We start from the raw sequence: 22,140 nt of genomic DNA on the forward strand, positions 1-22,140 counted from the left end.
CAAAGGCTCAGGCTCAGCCCCAACCCTGCTGTGCCTCTGCTACAAACATCAGCACTTAAAGCACAGCTCCTGCAGATGAGAACATCCCCCCTGAAGAAGGGAAGGGGTTGGTCAGTCACCAAAATGAATTATGCTAACATCTTGAAAATCTTAGGCACACACTGCTGTTAACATTTTCTATCCTTAGAAGCAAGTCCTGATAACAACATTTTCCAGATTCACAACATTTTGAGAGATGACTGTTGAGGTTCTCCTGTTCCAAGCTGGCAAAAGATTTCATTTGTCTGACTGAGCCCCTGAAGAGGCACCTGTACACAGACAACAGACATTGAGCAGGGACAGACTGGATCCCGCAGCTGAGGAGAGCTGACAGTGGCATCTGTAAACTCCTAAAAGGAGCAAGGGGAGGAACAGCATAAATCTCATCATCTCAGGGGAGGCAGCCAACAGCACCTCTGAGGTGAGAGGGTAACAACTCCTGCCACCTGCTTGCATGAGCTACCCTGCTGGGGTAACACCAGCTTCAGGTGAGCTGTGTTCACTCAGCTCTTTGTGAATACCACTGCAGGGCTAAAGGATGTTTCCAATTTTAGCCAGAGTTTTAAGGGTGACTTTTTCTTTTTATTCCAGTTTCCTATTAGAGACTGATTGTCAGAGGCACTATAACCTGCTGGATGTCATAAGCCCATTAATTTATTGGCATTTCTGTCATGCATGGACTGGAGGCTCACCAGTAACACCAGCTTTAATTAACTGAACTCCCTGTGTTCATTACTTACAGAAAACTATGCCAGAATCCTTCACAGACAGGAGCATTGGGCGCTTCCACACTTAAATGCCAAGGAGTTTGAAAGTGCTTGCTGAGAACTGGGTTTGAACTTTGAAATTTTTACTCCTATGGAAAGAGAATTAAACAAAGCCCTGCCAACACACTGAGCCTCTGGAGTTTTTTTTTTTTAATGACAATTTCAGTTTTTATTTGCAAAAATTCCCTGACTTCTATTCTCACCAGGAAGCCTTAAAATGATAAAGGTATGTAAATGCATTGGACCAGAAAGAGGGAAAAATGCAGGTTAGCTGAAAGAAACATCCAGTTCACATTCACCATTAAACAGTATGAATAATTATAGCTTAAGGAGACAAAAATATACAAAAAATAGATAATTATGAACAAAACCAAGTTACAACCCTAAACTGAGGAAGAGGTTGTTTAGTAATTAATTCCCCAATATAAAGGTTATCTCTGCTTGGACAACTTCCAGCTGCCTATCAATGTTACCAGTCCAGGCTTTGCAAGAAACTCCCTTCTTTTACTGCCCTTCTTTGCTGGGACCATCCTGACAGATGAAATTTTAACTCTCCCATCATTTTCCAGTTACTCTGAGGAAGACCTGACTGACAGAAGCATCTCATCATGGGCAATGGATGCAGCTGGGATGCTGAAAAGAAAATGCCACGAAGCAGAGACTGGTTCAGTGAGTGTTTTAGCTGGAGAACATCAGGAAAATACGTCAAGCAAATCATACAGAAAATGACAGGGATGATCCCTTGTTGAAACCACAGTATTTGAAAGAAGAATTTGATTCAAATCCAAAACCTCCAGAGAGCTGAAAGGAAGCCAGACTGGGGGCTCAACCAACAACAGTGCAGATCAGAGAGGAAGGATCTTGATTCAGCTTGTTTTAAAGATTGGGCAGGCAAGAAACTTGCAGCTAATTTCAACTTTGGCAGAAATTAGGGAGACAGGTTGACATTGTGTTTTAATTGTGTTTTAAAAGTATTTAAAATATGAAAATATCTCTCTCTGCAGTTTCAACTCAAAAGCTGCTCTGCAAAGGAGCCAAGTATTAGACCAAGAATTTTTTACAAAAAAGAATAATAAAGGACATAAAAACTTAGGACTTTTTATTTTGCAAAAAGATTACTTCTGGTTTCTTGAAACTGATTAGAACAGTTTTGAAGAGACTTTCTGTAGGAGTCTAATTTATGTGTACAAACACCTCATCACTGCTGTTTAAAGAGCAAAGGAACACCTATCCTTTTTCAGCTAAGACACATTACATGCCGTTTGCTGAAGTAAGTTTAGGTTGAGTATTTGCAAGGGAAGTGATAAGTCTAAATGAGACTGTGAGAGGAAAAAAATCACTATTTTCTCCTATGGTCTTTCACAGAGAAATCTGGACATGCAAGAAAATAGTTCCACAAAATCTTCAAACAAGTGCAGTATTTAAGGGCAGCAACTAAAAACATTTTCTAGACCTTTTAGCACAGCAATCTCCTGTCCATCTTTTTTTGCATAAAGATGAATTCTTTGGGATAATTCCATTTATTAGAAAAAAAAAGTGTGCAATCTACATGTCCTTTCAGTGAACAGCATCTCTCCAGCTTGTTATTTACATACAGTTTATTTCAGGACAGTATATAAATACCACAGGGGCAGCCCAAGCAATTGTGCATGGTGTGTGATAAATGCAAATGGGGACTCACTTATCCCTAAAAAGAAGGCAGCTTACAGGCTAACTGAAGTAGCAGTGGATAGAAAAAAAATAACCTCCCAAGTTATGCAGTTCCTCTCATTCCCAACTGACCATAAAGCTAAAACCTATGCTTAGAAGAATATTATGAATGCCTTTGAAGTACAATTGCTCCAAAGGTCTCCCCAAGCACACAAAATGGATCCAAGGTCAGGGACACAAGAAGTAGAGGACACAGCCACAAGCAAGGACATAGTGTTTCATGCAGAAAAACTGAACTCAGACACCTGTTTAAAGTAGGTCATCTGCAACAGGAGGCTCATCAAGGATATACGACTCCAGAGAAAGTAATTCTGAACACTGAGCCAATATCAGTTCATCAGCCCCTCAGAATGAGTCCACCACTTCTAAGAACTGGAAATATGTAATCTGCTCAGAAATAATAAGGTAATTGTAGTTTTTTATTAGAAGGGTCACTGGGAGCTTAGCATGACCGAGAAATCTGGCTCTAACCAGACTGAAGGCTGAACACCTCTGCAAATACTACTCTGTTAATGGATGAAGTGTTCTGACCAAATTTTCAAATTCCTGCATCAGAAACGCAGCAGGAAACAAAACCAAATGCAGCTTGGCTTTCTGACTTTTCTATTTCACCTCTGAAAATGCAGTTTACAACTATTCAGGGTCACTGTTATTCTACAGTGAAAGGGATGGATGTGATATGTAACAGTTTAAAGTGTACTATTGCTCTCCGAATCAATACTGCAGCAATTCAACATTTATATTCCCAAGGCATTTGTTTACCAAATCAATTGCTAAACTCAAGAAGTGCAATAGCATCACACACAGTTTGATAAGGAAAGCTACAGGTACAGAGCAAGAGCCCAATATATTCCTCTAAGACAGTACTCTGTTAGACATGCTGAATTAAGTTAGTCTGGATGCAGACTGAGACTCCTCAATCTAATGAGCAGTTAAGGAAACTTTCAATGAAGACATGGAAGAGAGCACAGACTACCCTTAAAACTACAGGAAAGCAAATACAGTAAGCAAGCTTTCTTTCCAGGGGCACAGTGACTGAACAGAAAGACAGGTGAATCACAACGAAGAAAACTTCTCCCTCCTCACAGGTTAGATTCATATTATTTTTCAAAAATGGCTTGTCATAGAACTTTAAAATTTATTTAGTCTTTGAGAGAGGTAGCATGCATAGTGGTGACAAGTAATAATTATGACCTTATAACAACAATCCTGCCTTGCCAGATTTTTGTTCCCCACCTCCTGCATAACACAAGCACTTAGGGAATTCACTTTGCTTCAGTTAACAGGAGCAAGTGAAATACTGGAAATAAAAATCCATCAGAAAAGAGAAGAAAATGAGAAAACAATCAGGGACAGGGAAAGCAGGTGCCAGTACTGCCAGCATTGAGCCATCTCAGGCCCTTGCTCAGCAAAAACTTCGATCCACTTGGGTAAACCTCTAGTTTTGACTCCTCATTCATTTAACTGGAGAGGAAAAATGGCAGAAAATACAATATTTTATTCCTTTTTTTCTCTACCTGTACTGACAGCAACTAAAAAAACCTTCTCCCATGTATTCCTGAAAACCAAAAGAACGTTAGAATCTTTTGGTTCCATTCCATGAGGTTGTCTGGGGAGGAAGGGGGGAAGTGTTCTGATACCCATTAGCAGCAATTGTCACACTGATTGCTGTGATAAGCCAATTTCATGTCTTTATTTCCCAGGTCCCCGTCTCTGAAATGCTTAATATTGCTGTCCACACAAGGTGGCACTCACTTTTTTCAGTTCAGTGCAAACTGTTTCAGAGATGAGGGGATACTCTGTGTTCTTCTGCAAGCTGCTTGCTAGGTTGTACCTGCTTTAAAATGGAGGTCATTCTGACTGAATGTCCCTATTTGCTCTTTTTTTCATGATAAGCATCTCATAAACAGCTTAGAAGAGCCAGTTGTAGGAAGAGCCATGCAGGGAGAAAGGTGTTCTTCCCTACGGCTGAATTAACCTCAGTTATTAAATTTCTATGTGCCAACTTACCATCCTATGAATAATTGCCTTCGTGTCCTGGAGAAACCGAGCTAATTAAGCTGAATTATAACTGATGTGATTAAATACAGGATAATCAAATACTGGGAAAATATCAGCAACTTTCTTTAGAAGCAGACAGAAGGTACAGAACCTCTACCAGGAGTTCTGAGCTTACAACCAGGAGTTCAAGCAAAACTGCTTACATTGCCCATAATATCCTTCTAAAACAACAGAAGATAGATTATTGCTTGAGAATAAAATATTGCCCTGGGTTTTCCCCCCCTCCTTCTTTCAAGGATTAAATAAAGGATTTCAGGATCAAAAGTCAGTATTACTAGTTCATACTGTACACTTTGCAAGCATAAAAACTGAAGAGAAGCCTTTGACAGTATCAAGTTAATCGTCAAAAAGCAAGACCATAATTTAATAAAGTTCTGCAGTCAAAGGAAGTAGAACAGGTAGTAATTGTCTGAAAGAGCTTAATGGCATTTAGATTTCTGTTAAATTAATTATGCCATTAGCACTCAAAATACTTAAATTTTGAGTGATGATGGGAAAACTGTTAAAAAAACAGTTTTGCACAATGTTGTTCTGCTCCTTTAACTCCCTCTCCCCTCCTCATCATTGCACACAGCAGCCAGCCTCTTCTGTCCTCTCTTTCACCCCAGCGTTATCACATCACAATTACAATTTTGGAGCAAAATTGCTCTAAATGCAAAAAAAAAAAGTTTCAAGATTTGTAACTTCTCTGCAGACAAGGAGTGGAGGCCCATGTCAAACCCAAATTAACCCTAGCTTCAGACTGATCAAATACTTCAATGCTAAAATGATGGTAAAATATATAACCATTTTTTTCTACACCTAAAAGTCCAATTAAACATTCTCAAAGATCTTTTTCAATACCTTAAACCTTTCACTCCTTAGCTACATTTCACAGCCCTCTGCAGCAATCACCAGGCTGCAATCTGAATAAACTTAACTGCCCTCACCCTCTGAACAACAGCAACCTGTCCTTCTCTCCAGCCCAAGGAAAAGAATTCCCTCTGTTTGCACCAGTCCCCTTCTGGTAGCAATGAAAACAAGCAGAAGAAATAGGAGGCCACTTCTTTTTCTACAGAAGGTAGGAAAATTCCTCTTTCCTTAAATTATATCTCAGAGCACTGTCAAGCTTTTAAAATACCTATTTAGAAGAATAAAACAAACTCCCAGATCCTCAGTTTTCTCTCCTATGGGCACAAAGGATTAGAGAGGTTTTCTATAAGGCACAGGGACAGTTCTCATTTATCTTTTCTGCCACTTCTCACATGTATTTCAAATAGTGCAGTGAGACAGGTGCTAGCAGAGTCCAGTATTGTTATGCTGCTTTCAGTATTAGTAACTCAGTTCTGCATGCAGCTAATGACTGAGTCAGCTGGCATTTGCCTGAGCAGCAATGAAAGTGTGCAAAACAAACATAAGTTTTAATTTATGTAATTTACTGTGTTGATTTTTCTCCAAGTATCTGAAACTGTTAAAGACAATACCAATTACAACATAATTAATGTAATCATTGCAAGACTACAGGAAAGTCAGTGATTCTAAAACATTATTGCATGTGTAGGCAAGACAAGCTGAACCCTTGATATTCATGCAGTTGTTGCCACAGTAAAACTTATAAAAGTTGCTGTTGCACAATGCTTCTTCCAAGAGACACAGATCTTGCATTAAAGAAAAAAAAAACAAACCTGGAAAAAGACTGCACAGAGGATTAGCATCCTCTACCTATTCCCCCCTGCAGTAATTCCTTAACTTTGATTTTGTCTGTACAACTAGCCCTTATAGTCCTTGCCTGACAGGCAGATTAGTTTCTGACTAAAAGATTTCTATTATCACCACTCAACTCTGTGCACTGACTCGTAAGCATCGAGGTGATTCAACTTCTTCAAGAAAAAATCATCACTAACTTTAACCTGAACATACACCAAGTGTAAGTCACAGAAATAACTCAAGTATCTTAGTTTAATTTTAAAAAGCCTAACAAACTCAGAGCTCAAATGAACAAATGCAGACACTTTCATGATGAGTCTCAGCCCACAAGATTAAAATATTTGGTAAGACATACAATAGGCAACTCTTCTTCAGCTAAGCCCCAGCTCAGCAGTTGCTGAGAGTTGAAAACACAAAATGGAAATTAACCTATAAAACAGAATTAGTTTTTATAATTAACTGTGAACAGCAAATTGAAAATGCTTTGCCTTGAAGGGATCCCAAAAGGCATTACTCTAAGCTATCTGTGATGTCACATAGGTGTACAAGATTTCTGGTACCAAGCTCAAAAGGATGAAGTACATGAAATCCTGAAAAGGTGGCAGAGTAAACTTACTACCTTTAAAATTTATTTATGCACAAGGTATTCACTAAAGCCTAAGTAGTGAATACATTTGGCACAGAAAGCAAGAATTGTAACACTTTCCCTTTTTCTTCTGTATTTAACTTCTAACAAGAGCAACTGCTCTGGCAATGCACAGTATCAACAGAAGATGACACTGAATTCTTTCTTTCTTCTATCCCTGTTGAAAAGCTGGCTACTCAGAAATGAGATAACAAAACACAGAATGGCTTGGTTTGGAAGGAACCTGAAAGATCACCTAGTTTCAACTCCCTGCCATGGGCAGGGATATCTTCCACTAGACCAGAGATCCATCCAGCCTGGCCCTGAACACTACCAGAGATGGGGCATTCACAACTTCTCTGGGCAACTTGTTCCAGAGCTTCACCACCCTCAAGACAGAGAATTTTTTGCTAATATCTTATCTAAATCTACTCGCAGTTTAAAGCCATTTCCCCCTTTCCTTTCACTCCAAGCCCTTGTAAAAAGTCTCTCTCCATCCTTGCAGGCTCACTTCTGGTACTGGAAGGCCACAATTAGTTCACTCCAAAGCCTTTTTTTCTCCAGGGTGAAAAATGCTCCAGTCCTCTGACCATCTTGGTGCCTGTCCTCTGTGCTGGCTGCAGCAGGTCCCTGTGGTTCCTGTGCTGGGAGCCCAGGGCTGGATGCAGTGCTCCAGGTGGGTCTCAGCAGAGCAGAGCAGAGCAGAGCAGAGGGGCAGAATCCCCTCCCTGCCCTGCTGCCCACAGGGCTCTGGGTGCAGCCCAGGATACATAATACACAGCTTAAATGGTAAGGCATTTTGAGGATTCTACGATTGTTATATGCTGTCGAACAAAGGGGAAAAATGTAATGATGGAAATGGTTTTACCCCCATACATTTCTTCACATTGATTCTTTAACTTTTATGACAGCCAAGATTTTGGTTTGGTTAAAAGCAGATATTACCTCCAAGGGCTGACTTGAAAAAAAGAAACATAATTTACAGCTGACTACTTTGTTAGTTCATAAGGCACCATCTCTGTTTGGGTGCAATATAAAGAACATACTAACATCAGAAATAATTTTGTCACTTTGGAAAGAGTAACATCAGATAGAGAGTTTAAATTGATAAGTCTATTAGAGCAGACTTAGCTAATCTAAGTAATTAGAGAAGTTATTCTCTTTTTTACAGTGTCCAGGTACAGCCAGTCTTTTTCTGTCTCATTCTGCATGACTTTAAAGAAAGATACAAGAGGCAAATGTGAGCGGTAGAAAGAAAATAAGCAGATCACACAAAGCAAGCAAACAACATGTTCCCAAGGATCTCCTATGTCCTCTCCACACTTTTAATTACTGCATGCAGATGTTATTTCATCCATATGTTATTTCATCCATAAAAGAAACCTGGAAGACAGTAGGCAAGAACAACTTCCTCATTCTTCACAGGCAAATCTAAACTAATTTCTCTTGTCTAGCCCAGCAGTCATCAGAAGGAATTAAATTTCAGGGAGCTATTTGAAATTGATACCAATATAAACATTACCTTTAGACACTCCTGGTTTTTTCAAATCCAGGGTTATTTTCTATTAAGTAGACATATTTTCACTTGATGAATAATAAAATGGAGCAGCATTCATATTAATTCTTATGGCTTCCCCTTTACCTTCCCACTATCACAGAAGACTGAGTAACTCCCTCATCAGATTTCTCACTTTTTCCCCATTACCATTTTGCACTACCTTGGGCCAGCAAGCAAGAAGTGCACTTCAGGTCTATGACCAGAAATACAGGGGGGTCAAGCTGTTCTTTGCTTCTTTTATTCACCAATCCATATTACTCAGCAGTAAAACTTCACCAGCAGTCATGATTGGGGATTAAAAATTCCTACATTCCTCCTTTCATTTTCCATTCCTGGAAAGGAACCAACTTCTCTTGAACCACTGACCTGTGAAAGACAGAAACACATTCCTGTGTATTCTGCAGCTCTGTTTGTACATACCTTGGGCCTTAGGTCATGTAAGTAATTACTGATTCATCCCTACCAATACTATGCCTTTCTTAAGTCTGGTGCAGACTCAGATCCAAGGCCTCAAACATCGGAAAGCTAAAATCTGTATATTCTTGGTGTGAAATAATAAAGGAAATTATTTAACTAAATAAGGGAACTAATTCTGTAATTATGAGATGCCAACAACTCTCTAGACTTCCCTTCCAGCATAGTGTACTGGTTTGTCTCCATAAAAGACATGATCCTGAGTATTACTGCACCAATATTCAAGCTATTTTTACTTCCACTAAAAAAATCCTGCTCTTGATGCCCTGTACTTCACTTTCAGAATAGCTAAATAATACTCTTTAAATAATCTGCTAACAATCACAGAAAATCTAGAAATCCTAAATTTAAACCATGGACCAGACAGGAGTTACTTTATGTTGAAGACAGAACTTGGCATGGAGTGAGAACACTTTATTAAAATAAATGCTGACTGCAAATCTTTTTATCCCAAAGCTCCTCAAGAATTCAGGTTTCAAACCCACTGAACAGTTCTGGTTGGAGAAAAATTGATGGGTAGAAAGGATCAGTGGTGTGAAAAACATATCCCAGCAGTCATAAGGAGGATTTAACTTTTCAGAATGGAACACAGATGGGTGGCTCCCGTGGTGTTTTGATTGAGATGCTCTCATTTTGCATAATCTTTTCTAACAGAATTTTAAAAAGCCTGGCAGAAGGAAAGGCACACACCACTGGAAAATAGCTGCTTAAAAAGATTCAGAAAGCAAATAGGCTGAAATGCAGAAAAATTAGTACCATTCAGTCCACATGTTCGTTCCTTTTCCATTGGGATGGCCCGTCTTCTCCTTAAAGCGTTTGGAAGGTTATTTGCACCATAGATAATATGGGGATGGGATGTTCCCTCCTTCTGTGGATGCTTTTTAATGGGCTCAATGAAGTAATCCCCATGGGGCAGATGGAAATATCCAGTCTGAAAATAAGCACAAAAGAGTTAATCTCTTCTGTTCAATACTAGAAGACAAAAATAAATATACCGTTCATACCACCAACCCCAAGCTTTCCTCACAAGCCAGTCATTTACACTGGAGAAATAAGAACACAACAGGTTTTTAGTATTTATTCTGCTGCCTACATCTAGGCTGTTTAATACCTCACAGTCATTACAGTCCAAAGTGAAACAGAAAAAAATATCTCCTTCCTAATAACCTGAAACTGAGTCAAAGACTCTCATATTTTTACAAAGCCAGTAAAAGGTCAAAAGCTGATTTGACAAACATGATGCACAAGGAAGAGCTGCATCTTCTGGTGTTTTGCATCCATTCCCCAGAGATCAAGACTGGAATAGAAGCTGTTTCATAAGTGCAGATTGAAATTCTGTTCCCAGCTGCAGTCCCACAATCAATTACCCAACCCATCAGATGGGCTGGACTGTGTGGCCCAACTTTGCCTCACACCATAAACCCTCACAGGCCCCCAGGCCAACACTACAATGGAAGCAATAAGAAGTTTTTCATGAATTATCAAGCCATTAAGAACATCCAGGAGATCAGTTAAAAAGGCTGCAACATTTCACAGGCTGAAACTTTTGTATCAGCTCCCTGCTTTGCCTAAGCTACAGCGCCCTTGATACCCATCTGGAGCACACAGGATCCTTTCACACCTCACTCTGCCATGATCCAGGACTCACTTCCAACCAGGCATGGCCTTGGCCCATCGTGTCTCAACGTTTTGGCAGGGACTGCAAACACTGCAAAACCACTGTCCTGCCCTTCCATGTCAAGATATATGGAGCAATATTGAATCTAAAAGCAAAGGATCTACTGACAACCCAAACCACACTGGGGATGGGACAGGAGGCTGGGGAATTCCAGTCTTGGCTGGGTTTCCTCTTCACTTTCTTGCTGTGGTCAGTGGACCCCTCTTAGCCTATTCTGGAAGAGGGAAAAAATGCAGTAACAGTCTGTTCCTGTAGCTTCTGTATTCAAACACAGAATGGCAGACAAATTTTCAAATCTTTTTAAATATTCCAAAGCCTTAGAGTTTCTCTGGATGGTTGGGAAAGCCAGTATGAGATTAAGGATATGAAAGAAATCATATGAATGGAAGAAAAGCACTCTTATAAAACTATAAAATAACCATGGGCTCTACATACAAGGAGACAAGGGGCAGCTCAGTAAAATACCTTCTGCCTCCACACATATTGCCACAGGGCCAGTACATCCCACAGCAAACTTGTGCAAATAAATAACTGTGACTGTCATTTCACAGTTTACCCAGTAGCTCTGAAGAGCAGAAACTCTTTCTTTCCAATGGAAGTCAAAGATTTAAAGCCAGAGGTTGGTCTTGGTGTGAAGGTGCGTTTATACCCCTAAAGCATCAACGGTTCAGGACTCATAGTCACATGTGTTTGTTCATCTGGGATTTCAGCTACTGCCTGCATGGGTTTTGTTTCATTTTTAAGAAAAAAGAGATTGAGACTTCTGATTATTAAACAACGTACCAAAAAATGCTTATGTTTCTTTTTAAATCATAAATCAAGGCACAGGACCAGAGCCAGACACAGAAGCATCCACATTCACACTAGATAAAACTTTCAGGCAAGAGTGAATCCATGCAGCAAGAATGCATCTACAGTGGTCATACCAGGAGATCTGTGATGTGGCTTTCCCCATGCTGCTCAGGGAATCAGTGCACCTTCACAAATCCTTGCCCATTCCTTTTCATTCCATAGGGTTCAATCTTCTCTGGATATCTGTCTGGATTATTTGATTAATTTGGTGGGGTTTTAAGCCAGTTGGGATGAAGAAGAACTAGCCACCTTCATTTGCAGACCCAGATTTTTGAAAGCAAATGGCAATAGTTGCCGGATTATTGTGTCAATGTCTATCTGCAACAAGAAAGGCCAGACAGTCCTATAAAAGGTGGAATAAGCCTATCAGTGGTAAGTTCAAGCTCCTCCATCAATGCCTGCATGTTAAAATTCAGCTGTCTATCCAAGTTGTATGGCGCAGGGAAAAAAGCAAAACTTCATTATATGAATAGGACTGTAAAAGTCCATTTCCAGCACACAGAGGCTTTCCAAAAGCTTCCAGAGACTTCCAGCACTTACTGAACTTTTGCTCTGCATTTGCACTTTCACTCTGCACAGGCTGTCCACCAATAAATTAAATGCTGAGACTAACTGAGACCAAAGAACAAAAAAGACCAATCTTTGCATTAAACTTACTTCAAAGCACTGAGGACTGGCAAAATTCCCTTTGCTGATTAAATACATCTTTAGTTTTGCTCTTCATAGCTGTTCTTTTCTGACTCACAAATATAACAGCAAGAATTTTTCATTTAAAGTCCATCAGATTTCAAGCTATGTAAATACAATATAAGCTTTTTTTGAGCTTCACCTGCTTTTGAGTGCCTTCACACAGCCTCAGAACACACAAAGGAGGGCAGTTATGAAAGCCTCATTAGAAAACAGCCATTCATATTTACATTAATGAAAGGGTTTAGTTATCACCACAGGAAAAAAAATTACTGCAGAGAAGCTTTCCTCATTTGAACTTTCTTATGTAAAGCTACCAAGTAACACAGCAACAGACATGGTCAGAAAATAGGGTTGGGGTGCGTGTGTGTGTGCATGTGTGTGTTTGTTTGGGGGGTGTTTGTTTCCCTCAAAGCCTACAGGTGAAAAATCTACAGATCTACCACAGTATTTTTTTATGGACTGTTGTTCTCCCCTCTTCCAAATCTCACTCTTTGCCCTCAGATTCTGACATGCTGTGGCTGCAAATGTTTACCATACTGTATTGTAGTGCTGCTACATCACTTCATGGGATTTTTAACTCATGTGCCTCATTATTTTGACACAAACAGCTCCATGAACATATCACGTCTCCTACATTGCATGTCACTTGCCAAAACGACACTGATGATCCTGGAACACCTCTGACTTAAAAGTTTTCAACCATGTTTCAAAATGTTTTGATTTTCAGTAGAATCTGCATTTTCCAGTGGAAAGCACATCATTTTCACATATTTCTTTCAGTCAAAAGCTCAGAAGTTTGTCAAAACACATTTTCTGGCATTTTTTTTCAATCAGTTCCATGTGGGAATCTGAAGTTAAGTCCTATGGGAAGGGAAAGAGCAGCTTTACTCTTGGCTATGGTTATGAAATTGCAATACTACACCAGACAGGAGGGCCTAGAATTAGTGGGTGTTTGTTAGGAGAAAAAGGGAAGGGAAAAAACAACAATCTGTAGTCTAAAGTTACAATAACCATATGTTGACAATAATGCTTAAAAAAATTGCATCTGTAGTGAGAACAGTGAGTAACTCCATGAAATTAAACAATATTTCTGACAACAAGTCAAACAAGAATTTTGACAACAGGACAGCGACAGAACCTGAAAATACAGCAAGTTTTAGAAGCAACATGAAAGAAGAGGACAAGATTTGAGTTTTACCTTTAGGTACTTTGCTCCAGGTGCTTATTATAACTGTAATACATGGTAAGAGAAACTAGGTTTGAATACAAGAATTAAAGAAAAAATTGTGGCATATGAAACATGCATTATCATAGAACTACAGCTGCAAATAATCTAAACAGAACTGGTAAAGTAAATGATCTGTTAACATTACACACGCTAAATTTATTTTAGCTAATCACTTAGTTCCTTTCTGTATGTCCCTTTTTTTTTTCCCAGGGATCTTTCTTTTTGAATTTCTCATCTGTTCCTATTTCAGCCAAAAGAAAAACCTAGCATCCAGATGAGATTTTTCACTAATCCTCAGACACAGCTAGAAAAAACCACTTGCCATGATGTCGCTCAGAACAGAAAGAGATTGGGGTTTTTAGGTACTGAGTAATTTGATGAAAGATTTTTATGAACACCACCCACTCTAACTCTAACACACTTCTACAGAAAAAAATCTATGCTTTTAGCACAATTTAGTGAAGAAAGTGTAGTATTGAAACATAGCCTTGTGGTTCAACATAGCTTTGGTTTGAAATAAAAACTGCTTATTTTTTGTGACAAAGTAAGTGAAAGAACAGAATACTATAATTCCATGAGATTTTACATACTTTTGTCACACTTGCTATAATATTTTAGGAACTGACAGAAAACTGGTCAGAGGTCCAGAGTTACGCCCTGGACAATGTGAGCTCAGAAAGTTCAGACACAGATGGTAAGGGGGAAAAATAGCCAAATTTACAGTAAGATGGGCTTTTGTGGAAGGAAATAAGGAATCTGGAGAGGAAGGATTGTCTGACATCCTCCAGTTCCCAGGTTCCTAAGGGATCCATCAGTTCTGGATACTTCAGAGAGAAGGGTCTTTCTGGCTGGGAGGATATCCTCAGCCAAGGAGAGAAGACAAGTCTCTAGGGCCACGTCTATCAGCTACCATAAAATTACTTAAGATGCACAATCACTCAGAGAGACCTGGCAGAGAATCAATCCTCTGGCTTATAGCACCAGCTTAATGGTGACTACACTCAACTTCATTTTTTCTATTCACTCCTTCTGGATGAAGGTTATCTAGAATAAGTCCTAAGACATTAAAGCCCCTCACTTTTATAAGGACATGTAAGAGAAGCAAACAATCCAAAATATGCATTCATTTGCCCCTCTGCTATGACACAGATACAGTTCATTAAATAATTCTGAATCAGGTGTCACTTCTATGGACCTTGAACTCACTCTAAGCTTTGCATCTCACACAGAATCTAAAACAGCCTAGGTACATTTATTTCTACTGAAGGAAATTCTTTGTGAAATTAATCTTCTGTAGAGACTGCAGCGTGCTCACTTGAAAATATACAACTTGGAGCATGTAATTTTAAAAGACAAGATGTCTTGTTCATGCTTCACTCAGGTCATGGCATCCTCCACCAGCATCTTTACTGTCTATCCTAAACATATACTACTTCTTCTATTTTGTGATTTCCCTTAAGAATAAAGAGTCCAGGTATCTTATTCCTATTTACTTGTGCATACCCTGTTGCTGCAGCTATATTTGCATCGTAGAAATATCCCATCTTCTTTTCTCATTACAGAAGATCCACAAATGATGATAATTGCCTGGCCATTAAATTTCTTTGAGCCTCGTTAGGTAGCATCTCTGCAGCTCTGAAATCCAGCAGTTCATGAAGAACATGAAGCTCCTACATCTCTAACTGTGCCCAGCAGCAGTCACTTCATATTGTCCAGCTCCTTTCCACATTCTCACTTTATACTTTTTGAAATACATCCCATTGGATCCACACAAGCCAAAACTGTCCTTCTTTGCTGCACTTAAAGCTCAGACACATCATTAAATTCCAACAGGGTAAAACTTTTTTGCCCACTAGAGTACTAGCAACTGGACATTTTTATGGTCTTGAAATAGAGCAAATAAAGTATTTAATAAACTTTACACAGCACTCAGCGCTGGTTCTAGTAAGCTGAAACAAGGTGTGTTTGCCACACGCTGAGCATGCAGCAGGTAGATGGCATGGTACAGTTGATTAAAATTCATTAACTCAATCACAGTTTCAACCCCTCTTCTATTTACCAGTGTGATTTTCACACTGCAGCTGAGACAGACTGCCAAGGACTGCCTGAAGCCCAGAGCACTCTGAAGATCTCAGGCTCCTTCTGTCAGTATTTCCTTGTTGCCCAGCTGCTGCAGAGTGCCCTGGGTCTCGGAGCAAGGTCACAGCTCTTTGGGCTGCCTGTTCTGTCCAAAGGCTCTGAGGTGACATCCCACCAGCACAGCCTGGGTGCACGGCGCCTTGCCTGAGCTCTGAGCCACACAGCAAGCTACGTCAGCTGAAGATGTTACCTTGAGAATTAAATATGCCCAGATGAGTTTCCTCCTGCAAAAGTCAGCTAGGTCACACTAGCACTGCATCAAGCAAGGACTATGAAAAAGTAATAAAGTCTCAAGCTCTATCTCAGGGTGAATATAATAGCAAGCTAAATATAAATTTTAAAATCAATCAGCTTTGCTATCCAGCTTGAAGGATGCTCTTTAGTGAACAATAACATACCTTTTATGAGTTTTTTACTATTCCCTATATTTATGCTTTGCCCTTTCCCCTCCTCCCCTGTTTTTATATTGGAAGTTTTATGGTAACTAGTGGGGAAGAAAGTGATAAAAACCCCCGCTGCTTTTTCAAGAGCAAGAGGCTTCCTTTGACTTCAGTCCCAAGAGGGTGAGATTATCAAGTTTTTACTTCATTTGGGATCAAAAAACAACTGAGGCAAGTGTTACTGTTCTGAGACAAAACAAAGAGTTTGCCCAATCCCTCCAAAGAAAATCTGGGAGAGTAAGAAAGAGCAACAGCTGTTTTCTTCATGGAAAATACTCTTGGAATATCTCATTCTAATTTTTCTAATCAAATTTGTTCAGAAAGCACTGTATCCAGGGGGCTTACATGGTACTAACTGGGGATTTTTATCTTGTTGATATTAAAACTGCTGTTCATGAAAATGTAAATTAACTATGTAAAAACAGTTTGTACTTCTCAGCATTTGAAATCTCCGCTGGCACTTTGAATGAGAAGTTTTAAAGCTTTGATTTGGAATCCAGCACATTTTCACAGTTTGCAAAACAGGTTACGTCTGATGACTTAAAACCTATCTAATGTCAAAGAGTGAAGATTTTACACCAGATTGTTAAACAGTTCCATGCCTAAACAGTGGTTTCTGTTAAGAATGAAAAGACAGGCAAGAGGATTCGCAAAGCAGACATGATCTCTAATCACAGGGACAGAAAGCACCACGGTTGTTTTGGCTTCCTGCTCACTTATACTCTAAAACTAATTTCAAGCCAGTGAGCATGACGATGTTAATTTTGCAGAGTTCAAACTTTATTAGAGAATAACTAAATGCAAACATTTGATCAAATGACAAGTGGCTTTGTTTCTATTGACAAGTATTGTTTGTATTACTCTGACCTACAGGACCCCCAGTCAACAGCCAGAAAGCAGAGATACAAATGATGACAGCTGCCACAACGTGTGCAGTTCGATGGAAGAAAGCACAATTATCCCATTTTCCAGGGGATGAAAGTCTGTCAGGAACCTTACTCCTCTCAAGAGCAGAGCAAGGGAAGGTCACAGCCAAACTTCTTCCTCTCAACAAAAATTATTTTGCTTAATGAAAATTAAGTCTGTGAGGAAACATCAGACTGAGCCACCTGTTGATGCTCTTCTCCTCTCTTCACTCTGTTCAGCCCAAAACCAAGAAGTGGTATCAGAAGGAGACAGGATATTTTAGGTCTGCGTTTGTCATCATAGGTGTGTTGAAAGAAAAGGATTCTGCCTCTTTTTTTTCCAAAATCATGAAGCTTCACAGCACAAACAGGACTTAAGAATGAACTTCACCATACCATGGAAGGGTGATTCCATCAGTTAACATCAGTGTCATTTCACAGTGCCCTTAAAGGCAGCCTGTACTGACGCCCTCAGCCTCTTCTTTACTTAACACCCATGTTTCCAGTGCCATTCCAGAAGGTGACTTCCCAGTACCAAAGGAGCTGCACAGTGTCATGGAAGAATACTCTAATGAATCCATGAGGAGTCATGGATTCTGCTCAACAACTGCAGCTTGAAACACACTGCCCTTGTATCCAGGGTGTGGTGCAAGCAGCTGCTCCATTTGCTCTGCACAGCCTTGTGACAGCCTGCGAGCCATGCTCAAGCTGCAGCTTGTTGTGCTGTCCCTGGGGAGGAAGGAAGGGGGAGGGAGCTTATCAAAACCAAATACCTTACAAAACAGGAAAGTTCAGTCCCAGCTGAGGGCAGCTGTGGTGAGTGACATGTTACACCAAAAAGGTTACTCTGCACCACAAACTAGTCTCTGTTTAAAAAGGGACTGAAAGCAGGAACTGGGATGCGGAAGGAGAGGGGAAAAGAAATCAAATGAAACAACAAAAACAAGATTCAAACTGAGAGCCAGTACTTGCAGGACAAAGTGCAGTCTCTAGCACACAGCTCATGCTCAGCACGTGTCACTCTGGGAAGCAGCATGATGGTAACTGGCAATCACCACAGATGGGCTGAACTCCTTCTGGCCTGGGGCAAAGCACACACAAATCACTTGACTTTCCTGGCTATTTCTGGCAGCCTGAGAAGGGAGAGTGATGTGCTTTCATGACTGCATCTGGCACACACCACCACAAATTATTTTACAAATCTATGAATCCCAGCTCCCTCTCATACATAAGAAAGGTGGAGGCTGTTCTGATTCAGCACCGGCTTCAGGTCCATTTAAAAGCACAAAGCTTTTAAAAGAGTTAGCTCCGAATGTGATGTAAAACCCTCCTTGAAGTCTGAATTCTGACTGAAATCCATTCCCACTAATATCAGAGGTACAGTGTGCACACTGATATATCATCAGATTTACCTGGGCACACGAGACACTAAAGCTCACAGGCAGGAAATTAACTTCTATCTCAGAGCTGCAGAGAGATGACCTATACTGTGAAATACAAGTTGTGCAAAAAGCCCGCTCCAGTAAAAGCAAAAGCCCGCAAGACAAACAAATACTCCTTGGCAGAACATAATAAAAAACAAGTCAAATCTGACACAAAAAACCCAGTAACTAGTAAACTACTTAGACAAAGACTAGCATAAAAGCTCAGGTGATTTCCAGGACTCTTCTGCTGGGAGAGTGATCTGATGAAATCTCAGAAGTGTCTGAGGTGATGGATACTTTAAAGTGCTTCTGAAGCTTGTAGCAAATCAACAAGTTCAACACTTTCCAGAGAAAGGCCGTTGTAATAAGCACCTAAAAAGGCTGGAAAACAGACAACATGGGGCACAGATGGTCTGGGCAGTTCCTACCTCTTTGCCCTAGTAAAAAAAGGTAGGGAGCTTTAAAACAAGCTGGAAGAAAACAAAACATTTTTTCACCCAAGTCGGAGGAGGTTCACATCCCTGCTGTGCTGGGAGCCCAGGGCTGGATGCAGTGCTCCAGGTGGGTCTCAGCAGAGCAGAGCAGAGGGGCAGAATCCCCTCCCTGCCCTGCTGCCCACAGGGCTATGGGTGCAGCCTTGGAAACAGTTGGGTTCTGGCCCAAACATGTCTCTCCAGTTTAGAAACAAGGACGTCATGTGGCACAGTAACAAATGCTTTGCTCAAGTCCTCCTAGATGCCATAAAAAACTGGAAATCAGAAATGTTTTAGAGAGGTACCAGAAATGGCTGCATAAATTTATGTAGGGAAGATTAGTCCCTCATTTTTGAACACAAAAATACCAACTGCAGCTCAGAAACAGACTGCACATCAAGGAGATATTCCTACTTTCCATCCTTCTCTTACTCCTCTTGCCAGGAATCTGCTATTGATCATGATTTCCTTCTGAAAGTCAGTCACTCATACTCAACAAAGCCAAGGGTCGGGAAAATTAAAATCCTCCACCAAGAAGGAAATCTCCATCTGCTGCTCAGATGCAGTCTTTGCAGGACCTTTTTCAATAGGAAAAGAGCCTTTCTTGGTTGAGTGCTTCTTCATTCTTCCTGCAGTCCCAAGGGCTTGTCCCTATTGTACCTTTCATGCTCCAGGTTTCTATTTCCTTGAAGCTGTAACATCAGCCTCAGATACCCCTCAGGGATGTCAGTGCAGAACCTGTGCACACCTCTGTCACGTCAGACTAACCCTTCTTGTCCCAGACTAACTTTGGGGCAGGCTGGGCTTCTGGGGCTGACCTTGTGCTGCCACAGGGCTCAGATCCTCAGGCAAGCAGCAACCACTTCTAAAAGAAGTCTCCATTGCACAAACCATTCCTGGAAAATACACTTTTGTCTGCCTGCAAAAAAAAAATGTCTTAGTTGTACAACTCACCCATGACTTCAAAGGATACGATTTCAGTCAAAAACTTATTAATTTAAGATTTTCGTTTCACACTGTTTTGATATGTGTGGAAATGTGTGGGTTTTTTCTTTGTAAACTATTTCTGTAAAAAAACAGGTTTTGACGGTTGAAAAAATTACTAGTTTTATTTCAAACAGACAAAAATTAGACCTTACATAAAAATCATTCTTTATCTGCAAAGCGATTAGTTTTCCTGTTTTGGAAATACAACACTTCTTGCAATAAAAGCATTTCATTTTGTCTTAAAAGCAGCAGTCAGCCTTTTAGGTTTGAATGCAGTATGCCATAGCACCAAAAAAAAGGCCAAAATAGATAAGAATTGAGCTATTTATCTGGAGAAAAAATTGCAGTAAAACATTCTTTGGAACCAAGCAGGTGAGGAAAAGTATTTTGCTATAATAATAAAAGGACTCATTTTCTTTCTGTTAAAGTTCCACTGTCTTCTTTTGTTCACAGGGTGTTAAAGTTTTCTCTCTAAAACTGGCATGTTTTGAAATCCTCATAATGTACCTCCCAGGAATTCAGAAACCATGAACCCTTTTAACTTAAAAAAAGGGCACAGATGTTCAGCTTTTCTAAGAATTCAGCTGTTTTTTCCCTTAGGACTTTCAATATTTTTTACATGACACTGATACAGTGATATGCAGGGAAACATGCAAAAGAATAAGAAAATACTTTTTGTACAGATAAGGGAGATGTTGTCTGCAAATGATACATGTTCCTCAAGACATGCTCATGGTTCTGCAAAATCAAATGTTTTACTAAAGAAGTTTAAATAAACAAAAAATATACTAAGCATCTTCAGCTACTATTCAGAATGACTCTTACTAATCTAGGAATACTAAAAATTAAAAAACTTGGTAACAATTGGAAGAAATAGAAGATACTAAATAATTGTACATAAGCAGTCCTGACAGAACTTCACTGGACTTAAGAGTTCTTTAAAAGAGAGGTGTAATTGACTCATAAACCTCTAACAGGCTTTTGTGTAACCAAAGAACTGTTTACAAACAAATTTATGAAGGAATTCTGGACTGAATCATCAATATTTCACAATCTTCCTCTCTCAAACTTAGACAAGCAGTACATACAATAAGCAATTCATTCTGCTCTCATTATTGGCTGGAGTTGCACAGGTAAATACCAGAATTTTACTGCAGAAATCTTTTCAACTGAGACATGAGACTGTGACCTTTTGAAAGACACATTCTCAAATGAGGTTTTTTCTACAGGATGATGCCAGATCCTGACAATTCCAGTGAATCATCAGTAATGGAAATGCTATAATTGAAAAACAAGGTTTTTGCACAAGGGAAGGGAAAGGTGCTTTTTTTTTTTGCTTTTATTTTGCCTTTTTTCCCCCTCTGCATGCATGTGTGTGTATGTGTGTGTGTGTGTGTGTGTGTGTGTGTGTGTGTGTGTGTGTGTGTTCCTCTCCAAAACAATTCAGGCAAGATTTTCTCAAGTTTCTCTGTCAGCCTTTTTTATTTCTCCTCTATGACAATGAAAACCAGAAAATAAACAAATACATCTGTGGCTCTCCACCTCATTGATTTATTTGCAGCAGGAATGGACCTGACAGCCTACATCACACAACAAACCACATGTGGATTCCAAAGGCAATGAATAATCCCCTGAAGGCTCAGATGAAAACACATGCACTGTTCCTGTCCCTTCTACTGTCACTTTAAAGTATGCTTGACCATACTCTATGATCAGTACTCAGAACATAGCAGCACTTACAGGTCCCAAACTCAAATTAGATATGAGAAGACTTCCAAGACAGATTCTGCCAGAGAAAACAAGAATTAAGGGGCTAGTTTAGTGCAACTGGCTGTTGAAAATCCCCTTTTGGGAGGTTCCTTTCCCTAGTGCTGCTGGCTGTTTTCCAATAGCTACATGACCTAATCCAAGACCAGGTCACACTTTCTTTTGTCCTTCCACAGCCAAAACCAGTTGTTGGGACAGAGATCTCTGGATTCTGCCTATTTTTCTTCAAAACATCAAGACTCACACAAATCTTTTCACAGTTTCAACAGCTCTGCCCAGTGCTGCTGCCCAGCAGCCACTCTCCTGCTATGCCTGCCCAGACACTGCTCAGATCCCTCCTCCTTTGGCTCTCAACTCCCCTGTGCACTCACTGCCCTAACTGTCCAAAACCCCATGTTTGGCTTCCTCACACAATGTGATCCCATTAATTCAGCACAGTCTTAGATTACCTTTCACTGAGAAGCATTAGAAAAATTATATATAAAGGTAAGATGCTTTTATTTTCAGTCTCCTTAGTTTTCAGTCTTTTCTCGTGGTTTTTTCCATAGTTCAAGTCTCAGCCTTTACCTTCTGTGGCTCCAGGGAAGCTGCTGGGATTTGATTGTCTGACGTCCTTAAACAATAATCCTGCTAATTC

At 40.0% G+C, this 22,140-nt stretch overlaps 1 protein-coding gene across 1 annotated transcript in view; it reads right to left on the reverse strand.

Annotated features, from left to right (window-relative positions):
- ADAMTS12 (ADAM metallopeptidase with thrombospondin type 1 motif 12) overlaps nt 1-22,140 on the reverse strand; it is a 142,305-nt gene that overhangs the window by 79,503 nt on the left and 40,662 nt on the right. The window contains exon 3 of the mRNA XM_064735531.1: nt 9,677-9,851. Within this exon, the coding sequence (XP_064591601.1) occupies nt 9,677-9,851 (175 nt within the window). The remainder of the gene's footprint in view (nt 1-9,676; nt 9,852-22,140) is intronic.

Source organism: Zonotrichia leucophrys, chromosome Z (assembly GCF_028769735.1).
Source record: "Zonotrichia leucophrys gambelii isolate GWCS_2022_RI chromosome Z, RI_Zleu_2.0, whole genome shotgun sequence".
In the NCBI taxonomy this organism is placed as follows: Eukaryota; Metazoa; Chordata; class Aves; order Passeriformes; family Passerellidae; genus Zonotrichia; species Zonotrichia leucophrys.